Source organism: Pleuronectes platessa, chromosome 23 (assembly GCF_947347685.1).
Source record: "Pleuronectes platessa chromosome 23, fPlePla1.1, whole genome shotgun sequence".
Taxonomy (NCBI): Eukaryota; Metazoa; Chordata; class Actinopteri; order Pleuronectiformes; family Pleuronectidae; genus Pleuronectes; species Pleuronectes platessa.
In genome coordinates, this window is record NC_070648.1 from 8,195,139 (window position 1) to 8,215,692 (window position 20,554).

Consider the following 20,554-nt stretch of genomic DNA (forward strand, 5'->3'; position numbering starts at 1 on the left):
AAGGCCCACTTAAGGTGCACGCGTTGTTTAAAACAGCACAATTTGCATCATAATGAGGCAATTTCAAAGGCGTCTTTGCAGAATAACTGAGTCCCGGCCCTGCTTGAGGCTTTCGTTTCCCCTGTCAGCTCCGCCTGTTACACAACCACTGGGTGGATGAGTCACTCCGGTTTGCACGAATTCAGCAATGTGGGTCTTACGTGTGCGCACCCGCTGCTGGTGCAAGTGAAACCTCCGAGTGAGCGCTGAGGCGTGGATGATGTATTTCTCAGCAACGCAGAAGGGTAACAGGGCCAAAGAAAGAATCGGGGGGGCGGGGGGGGAGGAAATAGAAAACCTTGTGCTTGGTGTTTTCTTAGAGTGTGAGGAGAGGTGGCTGGGGTGGTAATACATCGCATTTGAATGTGTGTTGTGCTTTTAATAGCCCTGGAAATATCTGAATTTTCATCGAAATCCACAAAAGCACTACACACAGTAACACACAATATCTATGGGCATAGATTTAAAACAAACCAAAAAAATAAGTAGAAGGTAAATAAATAAAATTAAAAGATGGCATGGCGACCCTGATTTGCACTTATGCCAGTGAAATCTCAGAGAGGTTGTGGAAACGAAAGAAAGAAAGAAAGAAAGTGTGCAAACTGTACGCCACGAGCAAACTGAAAAGAATGAGGCGGGGCGACGGATGCTTCATGACTGAGATGGAGGAAAAAAACTGAACAGAAGCGGACTCACAGAATCAAGTAGTGAAAACTTTCAGGCTTACCTTCCTCAGTCATTGAGTGATAATATTTTAGTTTCCCATAAGTCCCAAGCTCTACAACATCACAGCAAAAGACAAGGGTAAGGCAACGGACACACAGAGAAAAAAAGGAAAAGAGTGAACATGACAGGAGAAGAAGAAGAAGAAGAAGAAGAAGACAGGTCTGCTGGTTCTACAAGTCGCATGCTGTACACTCACACACAGGCACGACGTGACACACAGACACACACACAGACTCTTCCAGGTCGTCACTGCATAAGTGCAAAAACAAAGCAGCAAAGGATTGAATTACAAGGAAAGTACATTACAGCCTTACAGTAATTCAGTCTGATAAAGAGCCTGCCAGTGGCCAGGCTGCGGCTATTAGAGACGATTTGTGAGAGTAAGGGAGGGAGAAGGGGCGGTCGATATATTACCCTAACAATAATAATAATAATAATGATAATAAGAGGTTTATACAATGGTATCATTCCAAAAAACAAACAAAACAGGAAAGTCAGAAGAAAATTTACTGGGTCACCATGCAACAAAAAGATGAGTCCTCCTCTCCTCTGCACGCAAGCTTATTCAAAGGCTCGATGATTCAGCGATTTATTTCCACAATGAAACCCGAACAATTAATTTGATTCCCTTGCTGTGGCAGTTTCCCGTGCGACTGCAAATAGACGGTCAGCACATCTGCACATGATGAATTAGCGTGGAATTCAAACCTGCAGCAGAGCAGCTGAACGCGAAGCAGGGCAGAGCACGGAAGACACCGGGCTGCAAGGGTCTGCCTCCCACAATGCACTGGGTGGTGGAGACGTAGCCCGCGTTCATAGCGCTTCTCTTTCCAGTTTTCCCTCGCTCATAGCTTGTCGCCTGATACTAAAACAATCAAAGTCTCGCTCCCTCTGTAAAGGGTCGGTTCATCGAAGCTCTTTTCTTTTCTCCACAGCTATAATCCAGGTTCCGAGATATCTGCCTACGAAGTCCCCACGTCCACTTCAAAACAGAGAGGGTGAAGGAAATTATGTTTTACGTATTCAAACCCATAAAAGATTGTTACCACATCTTTGCAAAGACACTATAGCCGCTTTCAGACATGCACTGAACTCCAGAGATTATCCGCCCTTTTCCGGAGGAGGTGCACGTGTGAAAGCAAAGTGAGAGAAACCGGATTAGCTGCGGACTTTCTCGAACGACACCCCTAGTACAAAGTCCGTGGAAAGAACCTTTTGAATAAACCAAAAAGAAAACAAATGTCTGAGTTGAAAAATGGTGCCATACAAGTAGAAGACAGATTAATGTGTCAGAAAAGAAATAACGCCGCAGCAGAATGAATAGGTCGCTTCCTGCCTCTGCCTGCTGCGACCGGATCCTCTCTCCTGAATAATGCTTAGGATTTGTTGCTGTTGTGTATTCATCTGAGCAGTGAACCTCCAGCTGCATTGTGCGTGTGTGAAAGGCAAAAAACGGGGAATGTCCGCACCCGATTCTCTGGACCTTACTGCCAGGTCAAGTCTGAAAACTAATGACACATTGTTTTGAGCCAGTAACTTTTCCACTCAAGACGTCGTCCCTATAAATATGCCTTGGAATAATTTACAAGATTCACAATTTTAGCACCACCCTCGTGTCAAATGCCATGTTCAAAAACCAGGTCATGAAAAATTGAGCTGTTTAAAATTCTCACGGCCTCTCCTTCTGCCACTCAGCTCCTTATGTGGTGCGTGTGTGACTCTCTTTCTGTTGAAAAAAACGTGAAGCAAATCCAACTTGTTCATAATCACAGTCACTGTCTTCTGAATAGTTTTGTGCGTGTAGTGGGTGTGCAACACGAGCGCTGTATGTGCCCACACGCCCACACGCACTAATATGCGTCTCTGCCCAACAGTGGGCGACCGCCCCACTCACATGTGAGAGGATTATGGTGCGAATCTCGAGCCAAATGCGAGACTTGGCAGCCCTGAAAACACAATCTAATGAGATAAAAAAACACAACCCGCTCCAACTGCAGTGTCTTGCTCGTCGGCTGCGCTCCCAGACAAATGCCACAAACCCATGTGATTAGGTGCCTTGGGTTTGAAGTGCACTCTAACTGGTGCTACTCTAAGGGGGAATTAACCCACAGCGCAATCACCACCCGCACAGCCGCCTGTCTGAGAGACTGAGAGCGAGAGAGAGGGAGACTTGTTGTTGTTTACCACGGGCCCTCTTGTCCTTGTCGCGTGACCTCTAAACCTCTGGCGAGCCGTGTACGAGACAGTGTTTGCGTGTGTGTGCATGCCCGGCCTGTCTGCTGGGGGTTGGTGTGACAGGAAAATTCACAGTCTGTGCTGAGGCAAAAAAGCTTTTAACATTGATTTTCACCCGCCCAGCACAGGGAGGCTCAAAAGGGCTGGGGAGATGCGTGTGTGAGTGTTGGTGTAGGAGTATGGTTGGAGGGATCATGAGTTACTAAGTGTAGTCAGCTGGCCACAGTTACATAACATACAGGTGCGATTATCTATCAAAACAAAATAAAAAAAATGGGAGGGCAAGGTTATCAGGCAATAAGGGAGTCCCCATGAATATGATCATATATTAAAGGAATGTTTTTTTAAGAAACACACCTTGTTTGTAGTCAGAGTTAAACAAGAAGTAAATTCCCCTCTATGCAGCTCTCGCATTTTATATATAAAATATTGCTTAGCGAAAGTTTGAAGAGGTGAGGGTATAGCTGATTTCCTTTTTGCCAGCTATAGTTTAATATTTATAGCACAGATAATATAGTGGTATTGACCTTCACTCTATCTCTTGGCAATAAAATAACATTTCCCATTTATATAGACTAATTGTTTACAGGCTCCGACATACAGAGTATTTAATAAGACTGATATTGTCTTTGTCTTCAAGAATATGCGACAAAATGTGACTGTACATCTCCTATTTTTAGGGATCCAGACATAAATGCAAGACAAAAACATTATAGATTAACAATGCATGAAGCATGGGCTCATTAATGTCCAATTACAATGCAAATTCTGTATATCATTTTAAATACACATGAGGATGCCACCATTTCACTAACTTGGTGTCTGTGTCATATCTAATGTACTTTACAAAAGTATGAGGAGAACAGCAAATGGAGCATAACCCTACAGCTGAATATATCAATATATATTTATATATACATAAATGGAAAATATATATCTGTTGCACAAGGGGTTGGTGGTCAGCGACATTGAGTGCATTATTGAGCTGTGTGATCAATGGGGCCCTGGGTCACAGACAGTACTGCTGGGGAGAGGAGAAGGAAACAGTACGGGGCAAATTGGAAATGCTGGCTGGATTCATAGATTTACTTCTAGCACTGGATGGATATTCAAATAATAAAAAGTCATGGGAGAGAAAGCGCAAGCCATCATGTAACGTTGGCTTACATCTGTTTTTGGTGTAAATGACCTCGTTTCGTTTTATCCGATTAGGCTGCGACAAAGTTTACCCATTAAACTCCAGAAGTGTTTTGTGGACTCTAACACTTCTCCCACCATCTGCAGAGTGCTGAGTAGATAAAGGGTGATTTTTTATATTTTTCTGTGAACTATCCCTTTAAAAAAATGGATCATTCGAAAAATGACCCGACATCAAAGATGTTCCAGGCAACATTGGCACGTTGAGCAATCCTTCCAGGACATCTCAGTGAGATAATGATCTGCAGGGAAGCATCTGATGAGAGGGCTGCTTGGCTCCTGCGTTGTCACAGAGCAGTGATGTTATGTAGAAGCGAGCGGAGACGGTCCGATATCTGAACTCAATAACAGCCCCAGCTCATAATATTATCTCGGTTCTTATTAAATATTTATACATTTCATTTCACACAAACCACTCGCTTTACTTAAAACATTTCATACAAACCACTGCGTTGAAAGGTGTTTACAATGTACATACTTTGCAATTTCTTATTAAATTTGCATTTTGTATCTTTATTCTATTGCCTTTTTATATTTCTTTGTTGTCTTGGCTTGGTCATTCTGACTTGCCTGCTGCTGTGATGTGTGTGGATCAATAAAGTTTTATCTTGTTTCATTAATTATCCACGACTAAATGTTTTGCGACCATACACAGGCGCTCATCTACTTCCATGAGGTAGACTTCAGTCTTGGGTATGCACAGAGTCGCCATAGAGATCAGATCGTGGGATGAAATCTTTCTATTGGGGGGTTTGAGCGCAGCCTGAATGCTGAGTGCTGTTTAGGGGCCCAGTCATCCACTGAGGGCTCAGACAGCAGACTGAGAGCCACTCTGCCCGTCTCCCTCCCCAGCTCTCTCTGTGGTTCAATATTTTATGCCACTCATAAGATATATTGTCTGTAGCTCCAAGCTGATGGAAAAAGAGATGCAGGAACCTGTACCTGGAACTAACTGTACCAGATTATGTACAGTGTTCATTCCGACAAAAAGCACGCAGGATTGAAGGTCTCTCATTAAACTGAAGGACTTTTACCCGATTGGAAAAATGGTTGAATGCTAAATAAACATCTACTGTTTCTCGGCTAGTTGTGGAAGAAACTGATTGTATTCCATTGCCATTAATTGCTCTGTAAAGCTCTTGTTGATAGAGGTTCTCTGAAAAACCCAGATAGCACACAGATGCCGCGCTTCTGGTATTATTGTAGCCCACAAAAAGCGGATTGCAAGCCGGATTGCAAGCCAGACTGAAGTCCCCAACTGTTTTAAAAAAAATACCAAATGTGTCCCAAATATCCCAAAACAAATGTGGGCCTCTTTGGGCAAACCGAACTGGATGTGAACCTAAAGTGGCCCCTGTGGTAAATTGGGAATGTGGGCCAAATATGACAAAACTAGTTTGGGCAACCTATGGCCCCTTTGGTTGACATGTGGTATTGCTATGGCGTATTTGTGGCCCAGATCTGGCAAAAAGGAGAAGACTGCACAAGTGGCATCATTCCATGGGGTATTTGAGCCGGATAACGGTCTTCAGTGGTCTAATCTTGGCTAAAAACTGTTTTGCTATGAGGGAAAACAACTTCTCACTACATCCCCAGTGCATCCGTTCCTTAACTAAGGACAATCATTTAGAGAATCTCCTTTCAGACTCAATAAATGCAGTGTAAAAGACCTTCCAGAATCATCAAGGACATAGAGTAGAGGGAAGGTGTTGGCAGGAAAACTCCAAACCACACGTCTCAGGCCTCTACCTGTGTTGCAGAGAACAGTAACACCAAGCTAGAACAACAAGCAGTTCACAGGAGGAGAGAGAGGATTAGGGATAATGAAGAAAATCAATGCTGAAATGGTCACAGAGGGTTTCCAGGGAGAATACATCCACAGAAGAGAAGGCGATATTTGAAAGGAGTCTGCAGGGATGGACAGAGCAGAGTTGACATACAGCACAGCGGCGCTTGGGGAATGTAAACATAGGGGACACGTAGGGCGAGAGAACGGTCTCCAGGCTGTTGGAATGAGAACAAACAGATTTTTCTTTTCTTTTTGGGCGGAGGGAAGGTTGGGGATACAGAAATTAGAGGAGTAACTCACCAGAGTCAGCAAATTCTGAGGGGACAGTAGAAGAAAGAGAGATAGGAAGACAGAAGCAGAGAAAAAATAAATCCAGGTGATCTTTAGTTTGATAGGGTACATTTAAGCATTGATAGGTATTATGTCAAGACGAGAAATGTGTGCGACATGTGAAATGAAAAAGAGTCAATATCGCATTTTATTGTGCTGATAAATGAAATAAATGATTCGAATTCTGCAGAATAATTTGGTATTTTGGGGGATAATGATTTTGCCTCATTATTGATATTACTCTCGTGTGCTAAATATGAGGTTTGGGCAAAGAGATAGTTAGCTTAGCATAGAGACAGCTAACAAGGCTAAAACAAAAACCTGCCAACCAGCGCCTTTGAATCTCACTATGAAAATGCAAGTTGCAAGAGATCAGGAAATAGTCTGAAACATAACCTCACAGAGAAAAAAAAGGGACACGAACATGTTTGCAATTACAACCTCTACTGACGAAGACAGTAAGACACAATATAGATTAATTGCTGCAGGAGGAAGGGAGTAATGAAGGAGTGAAGAGTATATTGGAATCACAACACACACAGGCACACAAACAGACACACACACAGGCACAGGCACACCTCTAACTACGCCCACTTTAAAAGCCTAACAAGAGAACGGTAACCACTTCCCAGCAGCAGCAAAACAACCCCGGACTTTGCCTCAGCTCCGAAGAGAAGATGACTTTATTTCGAGAAACGGCCTATGAAAAATGCATGGATGGAGTCCTGCCAGCTCCCGCGTGGCCCCGCTGAGCTACACTTAGAGCCTAAGAGCAGGCAAGGACAAGCAGCACAGCCTCCATCTTTGATGGATGCACCTGCTCCGGCTCCCTCCACGCTGTGAGCTCGCCAACAAAGTGCTCCTTTGCATTAATGATATCTGTAACTGCGCATAGGACACGGTCAGTAGGACCCACGCAATCAATGAAATTATTTAACGCTTCAAAACAAATACGGCCCCGTGATGAGTCCGTCGTTCTGTGTTCACTGGAGCAGGTGAAAACTTTCCAATGTGCTAAATGGAAATTTCTAAATAATATATTCCAACCAAGCTGGGGCCCGATGGGTTTGCTTTTGTTCTCTGCGGTAATTAATTCAATCCTCGCTTCATGTCACACTGCAGTCGTTGTTTCAGTGCATTCATTTCTAGTCTGTAATTTGCCAAAAGACTTATCGGTCAAATGTGTTAAACTAACATCCTCACATTTCAACTGTTTTCTCACTGAAGCAGGAAATGGCCCTTTTGACCATTTTAAATCCACATTCAATTCATTTTTTATGACGTCAAACAAGTAGTAAACGCGTCACTCTGACATGATCAGTGCATGTTGGATGTGCCTGTGGAGAACATATGACAAATGGCCCTACATGGAGCAGCAGGCTGGAGTGTGTATAGCCCTCTGCTGTACATTTACAACCAGAGATTCCTACTTCCATGCCCCCAGCAGGCTATGATTTACATTTTAATCACTCAGATGGAAAGATGAATACACTGAGTCGGGACGCCCTGGAGTCTGTGTACGACAATGATTGGATGCATGTTAATGGGAACTTGAAGGTCCGTCTTGGCACGGCGTGTGCATCTTTCCTGAGCTGACTCATTCCAGGTTTGGCTTTCAAGGAATGCAAAGTCATTTCAGAGATAGCCCCTGCCAGAGGGGCAATACAGAGTCTGACTAGCATCACCGGCTTTTGGACCTTGTCCTGTGTGAGAATTTGTTGTTAAGCAACACTGATGCTTTAAAACTCGGTGAAAGCTAGAGTGTAAAAAGAACGACATCATCAGACATAAACTGGTATTAGCTTTCAATATTAATATAAATTTTTAGGGATTAGGATTCATCACATCATGAGATGTTCCTTCCGCACCGAATTCAAACACCTTTTCACCGAAGCTAAAAAGCAAGACTCTCGAACGACAAATTCTCCAAACCCGCCTTTAACCGCTGTTGCCCAACCCCCCCCCCCAACCATTAACGTACAGTTTATTCTTTCATCTTTTTCACGAGAGTGGGATGACACTGCACCTCCCCTGCCGTATTAACATATTCATCCCCTGCGCCGAGCACTGACACTGCCGTTTTACATTTCCTCGAGCTAAGCTAATGGGCCTTCATCTTGGATTAAAGGAAAATGATCTTCCACCTCGGCTGTGCTCTGACACAGCACTAAGCTTGTCTCGTGTGGACCGTTTTTAAAAATGGATCAATCAATCTTGGCATAAAGCATAGGGGCTAAAAAAAAAGCCTAACCCTTTCTTGTTGTTTATGGTGGAGCCTATGGATTTTAAGGGCTCATGGTGGTGTTTGCAAAGGATTGAAGCTAATATTTCTATTTCCATTGCTTTCTGTAAGTTGTCAATACCTTATTCACATTTCCATTTCATCTGAAAACAGAATACAGATCATTTCAAGGGAGAGACAGAGAGATAGGAGGAACATCTGCCCTGCACATTGTGGTGTCTTTGAGACTTGAAGAGTGGTGTCGTCTGTGTACGGTTTGACCTTCTTACCTTCACTTAGTGGGTCTAGCGTGTGAATCATCAGCTGGAAAATGCTGTTCCTCATCAAGCTGTTGTGCAGGGAGGCGGAGCTACCCCCCCTCTGCAGTCGAGGCCTCGCCTGCGAGAGGAGAAACAAGTGTGAATCAAACATCCTGCTGCTTGAGACGGGGCTCTTCAAGTGAGGCATGCTTTCTCCTCGTCCAGTAACTGGATCTATTATTTATGTCAAAAAGCAAATTAGCCAATCTCAAATGCTACTTCTTGTTCAACAAAAGGGAAACCATGCTTTTTAAAGTTAATTTGTATTTACATTATAAAGTATGATCATTTTACATACGTGTGCTGGACTCTTGTTCCTTTAGAACATTTCAAGCTCAGTGATCAGGATTCATGTTACTGCAACATTTGTTCATGCATATGCTGCACCACCTCCAGGCATGCTGCTGGTTGGAATAAGATTCTCTAATCCTCTTTTGCATAAAACCTCTAAGCAGAAGTGAAAGAAGCACAGAGCGCCACAGCATCTTAGAAAACATGAGTCCCATGCGTTGACACGCGCATCTGCAGTTAAAGTGGATTTTTCTCGCCGAACCAAGGTCACACCTGCAGTTCAAGCTCAAGAACTGTGGGAAACTAGGCAGCGTTACAGGCGGCAGCTGCTTGGAGTGGGTCCGCCTTTGGTAATGCATGAGCACAGGAGCTGTCGGGTGCTAATTCACAGGCCCATATGGGTGAGAGAGGGAGGGAAGGTGGACATGTGAAGTAGCATGGCTTGCGTTTGGGTCTCGGAGGCGCAGCTTCTCAATGTGACCCTGACGATTCTCCTTCTGCTGCTCCGTTTTATTTGCTTCCTCGACGAGGCAGGTTCCAATTTATTTATTTAAGAAATAGAAGAGTCTAAAGCTTTCTCTGAACATGCAGCTTCCTTGAATGTCTTTAGCTTGCTGTGTGCAAAATGTAATTGTTACATAAAGCGGGTTCAGAAACCAGACGGAGCTGCTCTCTGCACACGGGGAGGCTGAAGGTTAGAGATAACGGTGCACGTCTCGTTCACAGTACGGGGGTGGGGAGAGAAAAGACAAGTTACGCTACTACATCTACATAGAAACGGGGACAAACATCGAAGCAGACAGGAAGAGTGTCAATCAGACAGGACCTACCGACAGCTTGCCGTCATCCTCCGGTGCCCCAGGACTTAGCTTCTCATCCAACACAGAGAGAAAACCAAGTAAAGGTGGGAAGAGGGAGAGAAAGAGAAAAACAGGACACAGATATGAAGCGTACCACACAGACAAGACGAATAGATGATAAAGAGAGACATTGCGACACGGTTACGGAGATGGAGGTGACTGACTGTGATGGAAGTGGACAAGACTTGTGGGACACATTCCTCCCCACTGCTGCGGCTGCCCACTGTGTCAGTCGCGAGCTGAGCGAGGTTAGACCGTGTCGACTTGCATTTTCCTTTAAAATGTTGTTTCAATTTCACTCATTTGACTCAAGGATGTTGACTCGTATCAATTCCAGGCACCGCACAGTAGCTGTAAAAAGTAATGGTGATGATGAAGGACAAAACTCTTTAATGGACCCACAATTTTCACTACAGCTGTGAAAATGGAAAATAACATTTGATGGTTTAAAACGTTGTGCCCCTGGATCCGCCCCCGGTCTTAGTTTAGTAGTTTGTTTAATCCATACTCAAACTAATAAAGGCAAAGTTCTCAATGATAGTTTCTGTCATTTTGGGTACTTGTTATCACATTGATGTATGAAGTGCTCATTTTCAGATAGTCAGTATTTAGGTAGTCAGTACTTTTTCACATCTCCGTTTGTATTTTATCTTCTTGTCTTTGGTATTTACTCCTTATTGTATTGTATTGTATGGATTTACAATAGCATTTCCTCAGCAGGCACCGTGTTTATTGCTTTTGTTCTGTCGAGCCCTTCGTGTTGCATTGTTTGCATTAAGTATGCTACATGAATCCAGTCTGATTACTGGCTTCTTGCTCGGCTAATGACGTGAATGTTCTTATCTTATTAGTGCTGCCTCAAGCTGATGAACTGCCTCGAGAGTCGAATGCTGTCAAATGGTAAAAACGTGAGAACTTTGCCTGTGAGAGCGGCTGAAGTGCCACATCGTGTCAAACTGACTCCAGTCTGTGAACAATCACTCAGTTCTCTGCCATCGTTCTCAGCGGGCCTTTTTTTTGTGTGTGTGTGCCATGTGCGGCACTGTAACACGGCCTATTTTTGAAACAAAAGCCTTTCACCAACTGTCTGACTGAACTGCGCTCACTTAATCTCCAAAAAACACGAGTGTTCCTCTGTTTTCAACTACAGACACAAAGCTTTTGTTCAGATCTTAGCATATCCAGGCTTTGTTTTCGCAGCCTACACAGGTTGCATACAGTTATGTGTAGAACGTGTGGATAAAGTGGATTAATGCCAAAGAAATGAATTCTAATTGATCTTGTGGATTTTGAACGCAGGGCAAATATACAAATTTGACAACACGGCCTTCGGGGGTTGTCAAGTGATTCATCTGCATGCTAAATAACGGAGCATCGCACTGAATCACCAATCTCTCGACAACAGGACGGGGGAGAGCGGTGTTAACTTCTGTCCATTAGGTGAAAGCTTTCGTGGGTGTCAACATTCCTCACGACAGATTTCTGGATTTAAAAAAAACACAATGACCCTTTGGGCTCCTTTTGTTGGATCATCAAACCAAGTTAATCTCAACTTGTAGGAACATTTACTGGGGAGCTGGTTTCCTTGTGAACATCAGTACCCACTGTGCTCCACTGTTTAACAGCTCGTCAATTTCCATGCATTAGCTTATGCCACTGCAGAGCTGCACATCTGTTATAGGAACGTTGGAGCTGAAATTATACTTTCCCCCCCGATAAATGTGACAGAACTTGAGCTAATCCAGAGATTTTCCATACAGCGATTCCTTTATAACCTCATAGTCCCCCTATTTTAGATCTCCGGAGAAATTCCAAGCACACTCCAGGGATAATAATTCAGTTTTATTCCCAACCACCATCCTCAAAGGAAAGTCAGTGGGGTTAAGGGGGGGACAGGTGAATGTGCCAGATAGAGATTACACCAACGGGCCGATCATTAAGCCTGCGTTAAATATTATGACTAATAATCGCAGAGGGAGATTAGTATGTTCCCGGTGGTTTGTGTGTTCTGATTCCAGCCGCTCTGCCGTACAGTTCTTGCATAATGTCACATCAGAATCGTTCTTGGAAGCGGATCAGCTGAGGGAAATAAATGTTCCTCTGCAGCCGCATTCATGTAACGACGCGCTGCAGAGAATTATCGAGCGACAGTGTGGCATCAAGCAGAAATACTTCCGCTTTCGGCACTGAAAATTGCCCACAGCTTTAAAAAAAAAAAAAAAGGAAGGGGAGGGGGGTCAGCAGGAATCGGAGCGCGCTGCTGAAACGCAGAGATCGTAGCTGGAAGTCCTGACTTTCGAGCATCAGCAGCGGATTATACATCTTCTCGTATGAAATCTGACTGGGGCACAAAAGGAGTCTATTTCTGGAGGAGTTTGATTTGCATTTTCCTTTTATGCTCTGACATCCAAGCCAAATTACTTAGGAGAATAATAGACTCCAGTTTGCCAATGGTTGATTAAATCCACCATAGCTGTGCTCTATCCCTTAAATCCTTGATTTACTCCTTGATATATCCCTAGATATATTAAAACATACAGGAATAGTACTTAGCCTTACTATTCATCAAGCTAATGAGCCAGTTTGCGTATCACTTCCACCACGTCTGTTTCAGTGCTACTCGGTTCTTCGGAGTTTGCAGTCATCAAATGAAAGCAAGGGATTCTTCTTCTACTCTCACTCTAAATCCAAATAAACTGTAATTTCCAGAGCATTAAATCAAGCTTCCAAAAACGACACAGCATCAGGTGTGAAGGTTTTTTAACTGGTTTATCGCATTAAAACAATGAAGCCAAAGTGTTTTTGCTTACTTTCTAACTTTAATTGTACTTTATAACCATATAACTCTATTTTTGACAGTTTGCCATATTGTATTGTATATCTTAAATTCCTTTTAAAGAGATGCATGAGAAAGATTAAGATATTGCCGGGATAAAGGGAGTTTAGCTTAGCATTAGCAGTGGCAAAAATTAAAATTAATTTTAAACTATAGTGCAGCTTTCTTTTGAAGACTGTAAGAGTGACCTGCAGTAATTGAGTCGCGGCATACAGACAGATTTCTGAAATTATTAGATAGATTTAGGGTTTAATATTTATATATATTTTTTTTTTTAAGATTTGAAATGTGCAAGTCAAACAGTTAAAATCGAATCATGATTTCGTAAACCGTTCAAAATGTATTTTAATGGTTGTCTCGAGACCATGTGGAGGAGACGTGCACAAGCCAAGCGTGAATCTGAATTAACAGGATAGTAGGGACGGTCATGCATGAGAAATCGTATTTAAACTTTTGTGGCTGTGGATTTACTATAAATAAAGCATGTGTCAGCCTGCGAATGTAAAGATCTGTGAAAACCACATTGCCCGGCTTGTTACGCAAACTGGAAAAAGGGAAATCTTGCACAGCTCCGGGCGTTTGCCTTCACGTGCGCCCACAGTCGGCAGCCTGTCTGTCAGAGCATGACAGCACGCCCCTCGAGATTTGTCCATCTAGATTCATCGCGTTAGAGCTAAACTGTTGAGCAGCACGACGAAGCAGCCTCTCTCTCTCTCTCTCTCTCTCTCTCTTGCCCTTTTCCCCGTTTTGCCTGGAGACGATAATGATGATCTTCGAGGAAAAGGAGGGAAAAGATGCACAACAAGTCAAGAAGCCATCCACTTGCTAATTAGTAACCCCTTCATTTTTTCTAACAAGCAGAACTAATTACAGGAGCTGCCACGACGCTGATTTCCCACAAGGCAGCGCTCATCAGGACTGAGCCAAAATTGCTTCCTCTTACACCCCCCCCGCCGCCGCCCTGTGAACCAATCAGACTCCGGCTTTTGGGGGACTAATAGGAGAAGAAAAACTGCTGTGTCATTTTTGCAAGTGACTGTAATGACACAAAGCGCAGTTTGAACCGGCGCCCGGTTGCGTTTCCCCTTCCCTTAATGATAATGCTACAAATGTGGTGATGCTTCAGCGGAGCGAGAGCTTGAAGTGGAGTAATGACCTCCTGATCAAACCCGCTGTTCGTCATTCCCATTAGATGGGCGCTGGGTTTTGATCGGCACAGGCGGTAAACAACACAAGGCCGGTGTCTTCTCTGCTGTCGATGAGGGAAGGTTTCACCTGTAAATCCTCATTTCTGTCCTGCACCTCGTCGGCCGCGCTCCCATTGCGTCACGCTTTGCCCCAGATTTTTTATTTAGCTGCCCTCTCCTGTTTGTCTTTTGGGTTTATATGGTGCTGCTATTTACTGATGCCGAGTTGCCCCTAGGCATTTGGGGCAACAGTATTACAGTACCACTACAGTACTTTCCAGCTTTCTCAGTATTTCTGCAGTCTTTGTTTAGCCTGTCATTCACTGATTATGTGATCCGCCAAGGAAGAATGATATGGGGAATGGAAGAACACATACAGTTTTTGTACTGATCCAGAAATTCATTTCCCCCCTTTCTTTAATTTTGCAAGATTTTTTTCAACATTGTTCTTTTTATTTTAATGGCATTGTGTGGATAAAGCTGTGGATCTCGTGGATTTAAACGTGGCGTCAAAGGGATCGATTCAGTGCTTCTTTTGATCATAAGACAAAAGTATATAATATTAACGGCCTTACCCTTTAGTTTTAGTTTAGTTCTGCAGTTAAATCCTACTTAAATATCATGGCGACCCGGTAGAGTCCAGATCACCACGAGATGCCGTTTAGAGGTCATTTTCCCATCGAGACAGCAACCACTACTTTTATTCCCCCTCACCCACATAATCCTGACCAAAGACCAGAGGCTTTGTTCAGTCGTTACACTGTCAGCACATACCGTAGTCACTTCCGATCGAGTGAAAGAGCTCACACACGCACACACACACATGTACACGCACACATGCACACACACACATGTCACACCACAGCCCTCATCTTGGAAATGAGCTGGAGGTGTGTGTGTCCAAAGGAAGCTTCCTGCCCGTTGGCCCCTTACATTAAGTACATGACGGGCTAATATGCTGATAGAGCCCTCCTCTGGGGTCACCTTGGTGGGCTTGAGTGTGAACAGCACTGGGTAAGGGGGGGGGGAGCCTCGTGCATCTCGTGCATCATTCTCATCAGTGATGGACATAACACGCTCAGATGATGACAGAGTGGGAAGAGCCTCTCAGCAGATTCACTACACCACCAAGCGTATTCTAATTAGCTCATTAGAGACGGTCTGATTGCAATCACTTCCGTTTTAAGAGTTTCTCTCTTAAATTCGGTTTTTCAGCTCCTCCGTGGTTCTCTCTGTGTGTGGCTGGGTGCGTCTGCAGCTGGAAGATCTATACGCCAGATGATGCGCAGACATTATCGCCATGGATTTCACAAATTACGGGTATTACAGGAACCATGACTATCGGAGCTGATGTAATGGTCAGCTGCTTCGGCTTAGTAAGGCTGACGTTGAGGGTCAAAAATCCCCCCGAGGAAGGAGCTATGTATGTATATAAGGCACGCCACATACAGTATGCACAGATTCTATTTTGCTGGGCTGTCATTTCATACACCCATGAGATAGAGATCTCTGTGCCCTTCACATGATGCTTTTACAGTGCTGTTACATTCGATAATTTGACCCCGCTTTCAAAAATAGCCCGTGGTCGATAAGGCTTTCATTTTCTTGCAAGCCTCAACATTTCACCTTCAGGCTCTCACTCAGTACAGAAGAAAAAAACGAAGGCTCATATCCAGAATTGCATTTTTTTAGGGCCTTCTTCCTATCACTGACATCCTGGTTTGATTTGATGAGGTTAATGTGGGAAAATAATTAATTCCAAGCATTAAATAAAAGACCACAACAGTTCACATCATATCCGATAATCTAAAACAACACTCAAGTCCTAACGGCTGCCAATGAGGACAGAAGTTACAGCTGGAGCCAGAGCGGTTCAGGCTGTCTCTGCATTTCAAAAATTGGTTTCATGACTGGGCCTGTACCGAGATCAGTTGCTCTGCCTGGGCCATAAAGTGTAAGAGCTTTTTAAAATCCAATGCCTCTATCATGCAGTTAAGTTAAGGTGCCCTCTCTGCGAAAAAAATTAACTCTGCGTAATCCATTTCAGGAAAGCACCCTCCACTTGTCCCGAATCTCTCCTTTAACCCTTCCCCTTGTTTAAAGTGTGGAGTGGCCCTCGACAACAAAAAAAAAAGACCCTCACATCAGTAGTGGTCAGCCAATCATGACTTCTCCACCCACATCACCGAAACAAACGAGACGTAAATGAGGACTGATAACCAGGAAGTGGATGAGTCCTCTACTAGAGCGGAAAACACAAGGCCTGTTGCTGCATTATTAGCTCTTTGTCTTATTCACAAGGTATTATGGGTAGCCCTGCATGAAAATTGGCACGACTACATTTAAGAAAACAAAAGGAAGGAAGGGTGCGGGGGTGCTGTCCATGGTGCTGCACCAACGGCAGAGATTGGGTCCCAGTCTTCCTGTTGCCGAAGTGTCATGGGCAAGATACTGATTGGCCCTTATGGCTGTGACGTTTGATAGATGTAATATATGAATATGCGTGTGCTTTTAATAGTCATCAAGACTAGAAAATAACTGATCTTAGCATCTGGCGGTAGAAAACGATACTTCAAGATGATGATAAATATTGACGATATTACAAAATTAAATTAAGAGTGAATTTCTGTGCAGACACAGATAATGAGCTTCTCCTTTTTCTACTATTGGGAAAAAAAAATATGCATTGCTTTTCAAGGTGGACGACACTGTGCCCTTACATGATTACACAGCAACTGGGATAAGTGGCGGCGTGACCTTCAAATCATTAACAACACTGAGGAGGCAGCTAAGAGCCACGGTCCCCTCCGATAAGAATGAAGAGGGGGGGAACGCAATTTTTTAACAGCCAATTAAGGAACAGCATAAGAAGCAACTGTCAGCTCCCTGTGATGCAAATAAGAACTTCACGTGTGCAACTGTTTCCGTTGAAAATGCGATTAAATTACGTTGGGACAAAAGCGGGGCGTCGGCGGGTAGCGACACGGCCAAGAGAGCTTGCGGAATAATTGCAGACAATAGAGGCAGAGAGGGTGAGAGACGCAACAGCCTCAGCTCTGGGTTTATCTGAACAATACCTTTATTTCGATTGACTGGTCAAACAGCCCGACAACAAGGTACGAGCTCGGAAACAGGAAAGCTAATTATAGGGTCTACAGTAGCGCTCTCACCGTTCCCTCTCCGTTCTAGAAAGTACGCCACAGCTGGAGCAGGTGATAAAACCTTCTCATCGTCATGGCGAGAGCCGAGTCACAGGATTTCTATTTTTATAATTTTAGACCCCGGCTCCCTGTTGTCACTGGCCAAGCTTAAGCTACAGAATGAAGTACACGCTGCACATGTTTGCAAAGGTGCGCGCATGTAACATTCAAACAACGCAAAGGACCCGAACACAAACAAGGACAACTAAGAGAGACTTTTTTATGATAAAACTTAGAGCATCAAAACATCCGTGAACTTATTTTCCCTCTACTTTCCATCAAACTCTGCTCCTGTAGCTGTGGAGGGCTTTTATTTTGTCATCTCTCCATCCACCACTCAGTAACCTTGACCAATGCACAATTTTTTTTTTAATTTAGCTTTAAACCACGGTCACTGCTACAACTTCTCTTTTAAAAAGGATACAAACATTCATAACGTCACTGCTTCCATAGAAATACAGAGCTCAAATCAAGGACGAGGGCACTAACCACACAGAAGGCATAGCGAAATAGACTTGATTCATTTTAACCTCAACATCCCTGCACTGAAAGGGGAGATCTATGTTTTTGTGTACTGTTCTTTTATCGTAATTAAAAATGGGATTTCCCTCCAATTAGCTTTACAACTGCTTTTATTATCCAGTCAAGCCGAAAAGTAGGAGTTCATCTGTGCACATCTGGATTTATGCTTGACAACCATAGTAATGGAAGATAATCCCATGCACACGTCGCCCACGACTAAGATAAACAGGTAGCCCACGTGGCGCAGCCTGATATTACAGTGTGTGAGGTGGGAGTTCACTTGGATAAAACTGAAAAGCAGCACAGCCAGCAGCAACATACAACAACTGTTTTTTGTGTGTGAACAGAAGGTGTGTGGCATCAGCACTGGTGCTCAAATGCCCAAATCCACAGGGAAGAAACACAAACAGGCTGCTCCCCGCACAGAATCAGGTTTGTAACCGATCTTTGAAGCGCATCCTGATGGAAGATCTCGCCTCCGTGACGCTATTTATAGATTGGTAATGCATCAGAGGTCACACCTTCCATCTCAGCAGAACCAACATCTGCCTCGATACCCGCTGGCTTATCCAGGCTCGATGATAGCAGGAATCTAATATTGTGGTTGGATGCGGATTCTTACCTAGACACTGATCTGCACACAAGTAACCATTACTTATCATTTCAATCGACTACTGATGTCACACTCATGATTTCATGTAAAGAGCTACCGTCTTTGCTTCAATTATTGTTAAATGAAACCAACTATTCAGGTACTATGTGCTGCTCCTTCCTGAGGATGACAAACTGACGCTGGCTTCATCGTCATGACTGACAAACCCTCGTTTTCAGTATGTCACGACGATCACTACAAGTAGGAGGGGGTGGGGGTGTCACTCCTCTGTCTTTCATGAAGCCACAGTGCACAAAGTGCTGGCTAATCTGATCTGTCTGAGCCCGTATTTTCAAAAGCAGCCAGTCAGTCCATCAGCCAAACAATGAGAGGCCACAAGATAACAAGATAAGCCCGGGCCGGCCTGGTGAGGTGGCCCTGAGGAGGGGGGGTGCAGCCATGTGCGGCCGGAGTAAGCCTGCTCTGCAGCGCCTAATAAATCTGACATCATGCCATGTCAGGCCTGACCTCTTTCAGAGACACACAAGGTTTGGAAAAGATGAACTCTGTAACAATAGGTGTGTGAGGAAAAGAAGTCCAGATTGGAATGGGAAAATAATACCGCATTCATTGTGGAGCTCTTGCGCAGAAGTCCGCATTGATTGGCATGGTTTACTGGCACGTTCCTTTTGCATGCAGAAAGAAAGAGTGTGGACAAATGGCTGCTCCAGTGGAACATCATCCGCATGCAAAGCCAACTCTAGTACAAACACATCTGTTGCTTCTCCAGAGACAAATGATTTTCGCACTCCTCCATCTTGTGCTGCCATGATCATTCGAGCTGGTGGCTCCTCTGTGACCTTGAGCTGTGCCTCTGCAGCGTGTACAGTGGGGATTCACAGAGTGCGTGGGCGTGAGATGCGTGCACTCAAATGGGGCATGTAGGGCATCGGGGCTTTGGGTGAACTTTTCCGGCCCCTGTGCACACGCAGAGTGACCCAGTGCTCAGTAATCAGACCTTTGTGCACAGAGCGTGAGTCGACTCGGTCCCGTTAAGTCACCGACCACACAACTAGACTAAGAGGCTTAACTGTAACGGAACGTGCAACAATAAAAGACAGCGATATTATATAGTGAGGCCGTCTTTGACCTACGAACCCGCTGCACGGCAAAGATGGCTGACATACAGCTCACCCTTTGGCATTAACGCAGAGGAAGCATGATAGATTTACTGCAAGCAAACAGAAAATATACTATTGGATTGAATGACACTACGATGTGTTAATGTTGCTTTTTTCCAGACCCACATAGCATGATTGTATTGGCCCAGATTTAGCCCACATCCTACACATCTCACATCTGGCCCACATACCACGTGGCATGATGACACTTGGGCGGTCAGATCCCGTTTGCCGGATCTGGGCCAAAGGAAGACATAGCAATATCACATGTCAACCAAAGGTGGCTTAAATTTTTCTTGTGCTATTTGGACCATATTAGCCATATTTACCACATGGGTTAGTTTAGCTTCACATCCAGATAACAACTTGCCTAGAACACTGAATGTTTGCTATAAAAAAAAGGCCCAACTTTGTTCGAGGATATTTTGGCTACATACATTTTCTATTTTACAAGGGGACAACTTTAGGTTCTCATCCAGTTTGTCTAGGCCACAAGAAGGTCAGAAGTGCTGCATCATTGCCTAAAGTGGCCCACATCTATGTGCTATCTGGGGATACACCACGTTTGAAGCCTCATTATCTGAAATTACTAGTTTAAAGTGACACGATTTCCCCTCAACCTGTACATGCTTTGTCCTTTTGGTCTTGTAAATGGATTTTAAAAAGAACATTGTGATTTTAAACGGAATAAACGTGGATGACTGCCACAGATTACAGGGCCGTGACTCATTAGAGTCACGACGGTAGACGTGGCGTCCCTAAACAAAGGTATTAACCACCAATCAGGCCATAATTAATAGATACATATTTCCATCCAACATTTGCTTCGGTCACTGATAACCAGATGAAATCACATCATGCATGAGGATCAGGTGAAGTGATTACAAGATCCTGTTACTGTATATGAAACTGAATGTTTGAGCTGTTAAGTCGATTTTTGTGTTATACTTTGGATTCTCTTCAGATTTTGAGCTATGTAGTCAAAGCTAAATCAATATTTGTATATCCTCAGTGGATAAAATGAATGT

General features: G+C 43.9%; 1 protein-coding gene across 1 annotated transcript in view; it reads right to left on the reverse strand.

The window, feature by feature from the left end:
• LOC128430315 (sodium/potassium/calcium exchanger 2-like) overlaps positions 1 to 20,554 on the reverse strand; it is a 35,427-nt gene that overhangs the window by 10,024 nt on the left and 4,849 nt on the right. The window contains exons 2-5 of the mRNA XM_053416359.1: positions 9,979 to 10,027; positions 8,828 to 8,936; positions 6,287 to 6,301; positions 767 to 817 (exon numbers count right to left, since the gene is read on the reverse strand). Of these exons, the coding sequence (XP_053272334.1) occupies positions 767 to 817; positions 6,287 to 6,301; positions 8,828 to 8,936; positions 9,979 to 10,027 (224 nt within the window). The remainder of the gene's footprint in view (positions 1 to 766; positions 818 to 6,286; positions 6,302 to 8,827; positions 8,937 to 9,978; positions 10,028 to 20,554) is intronic.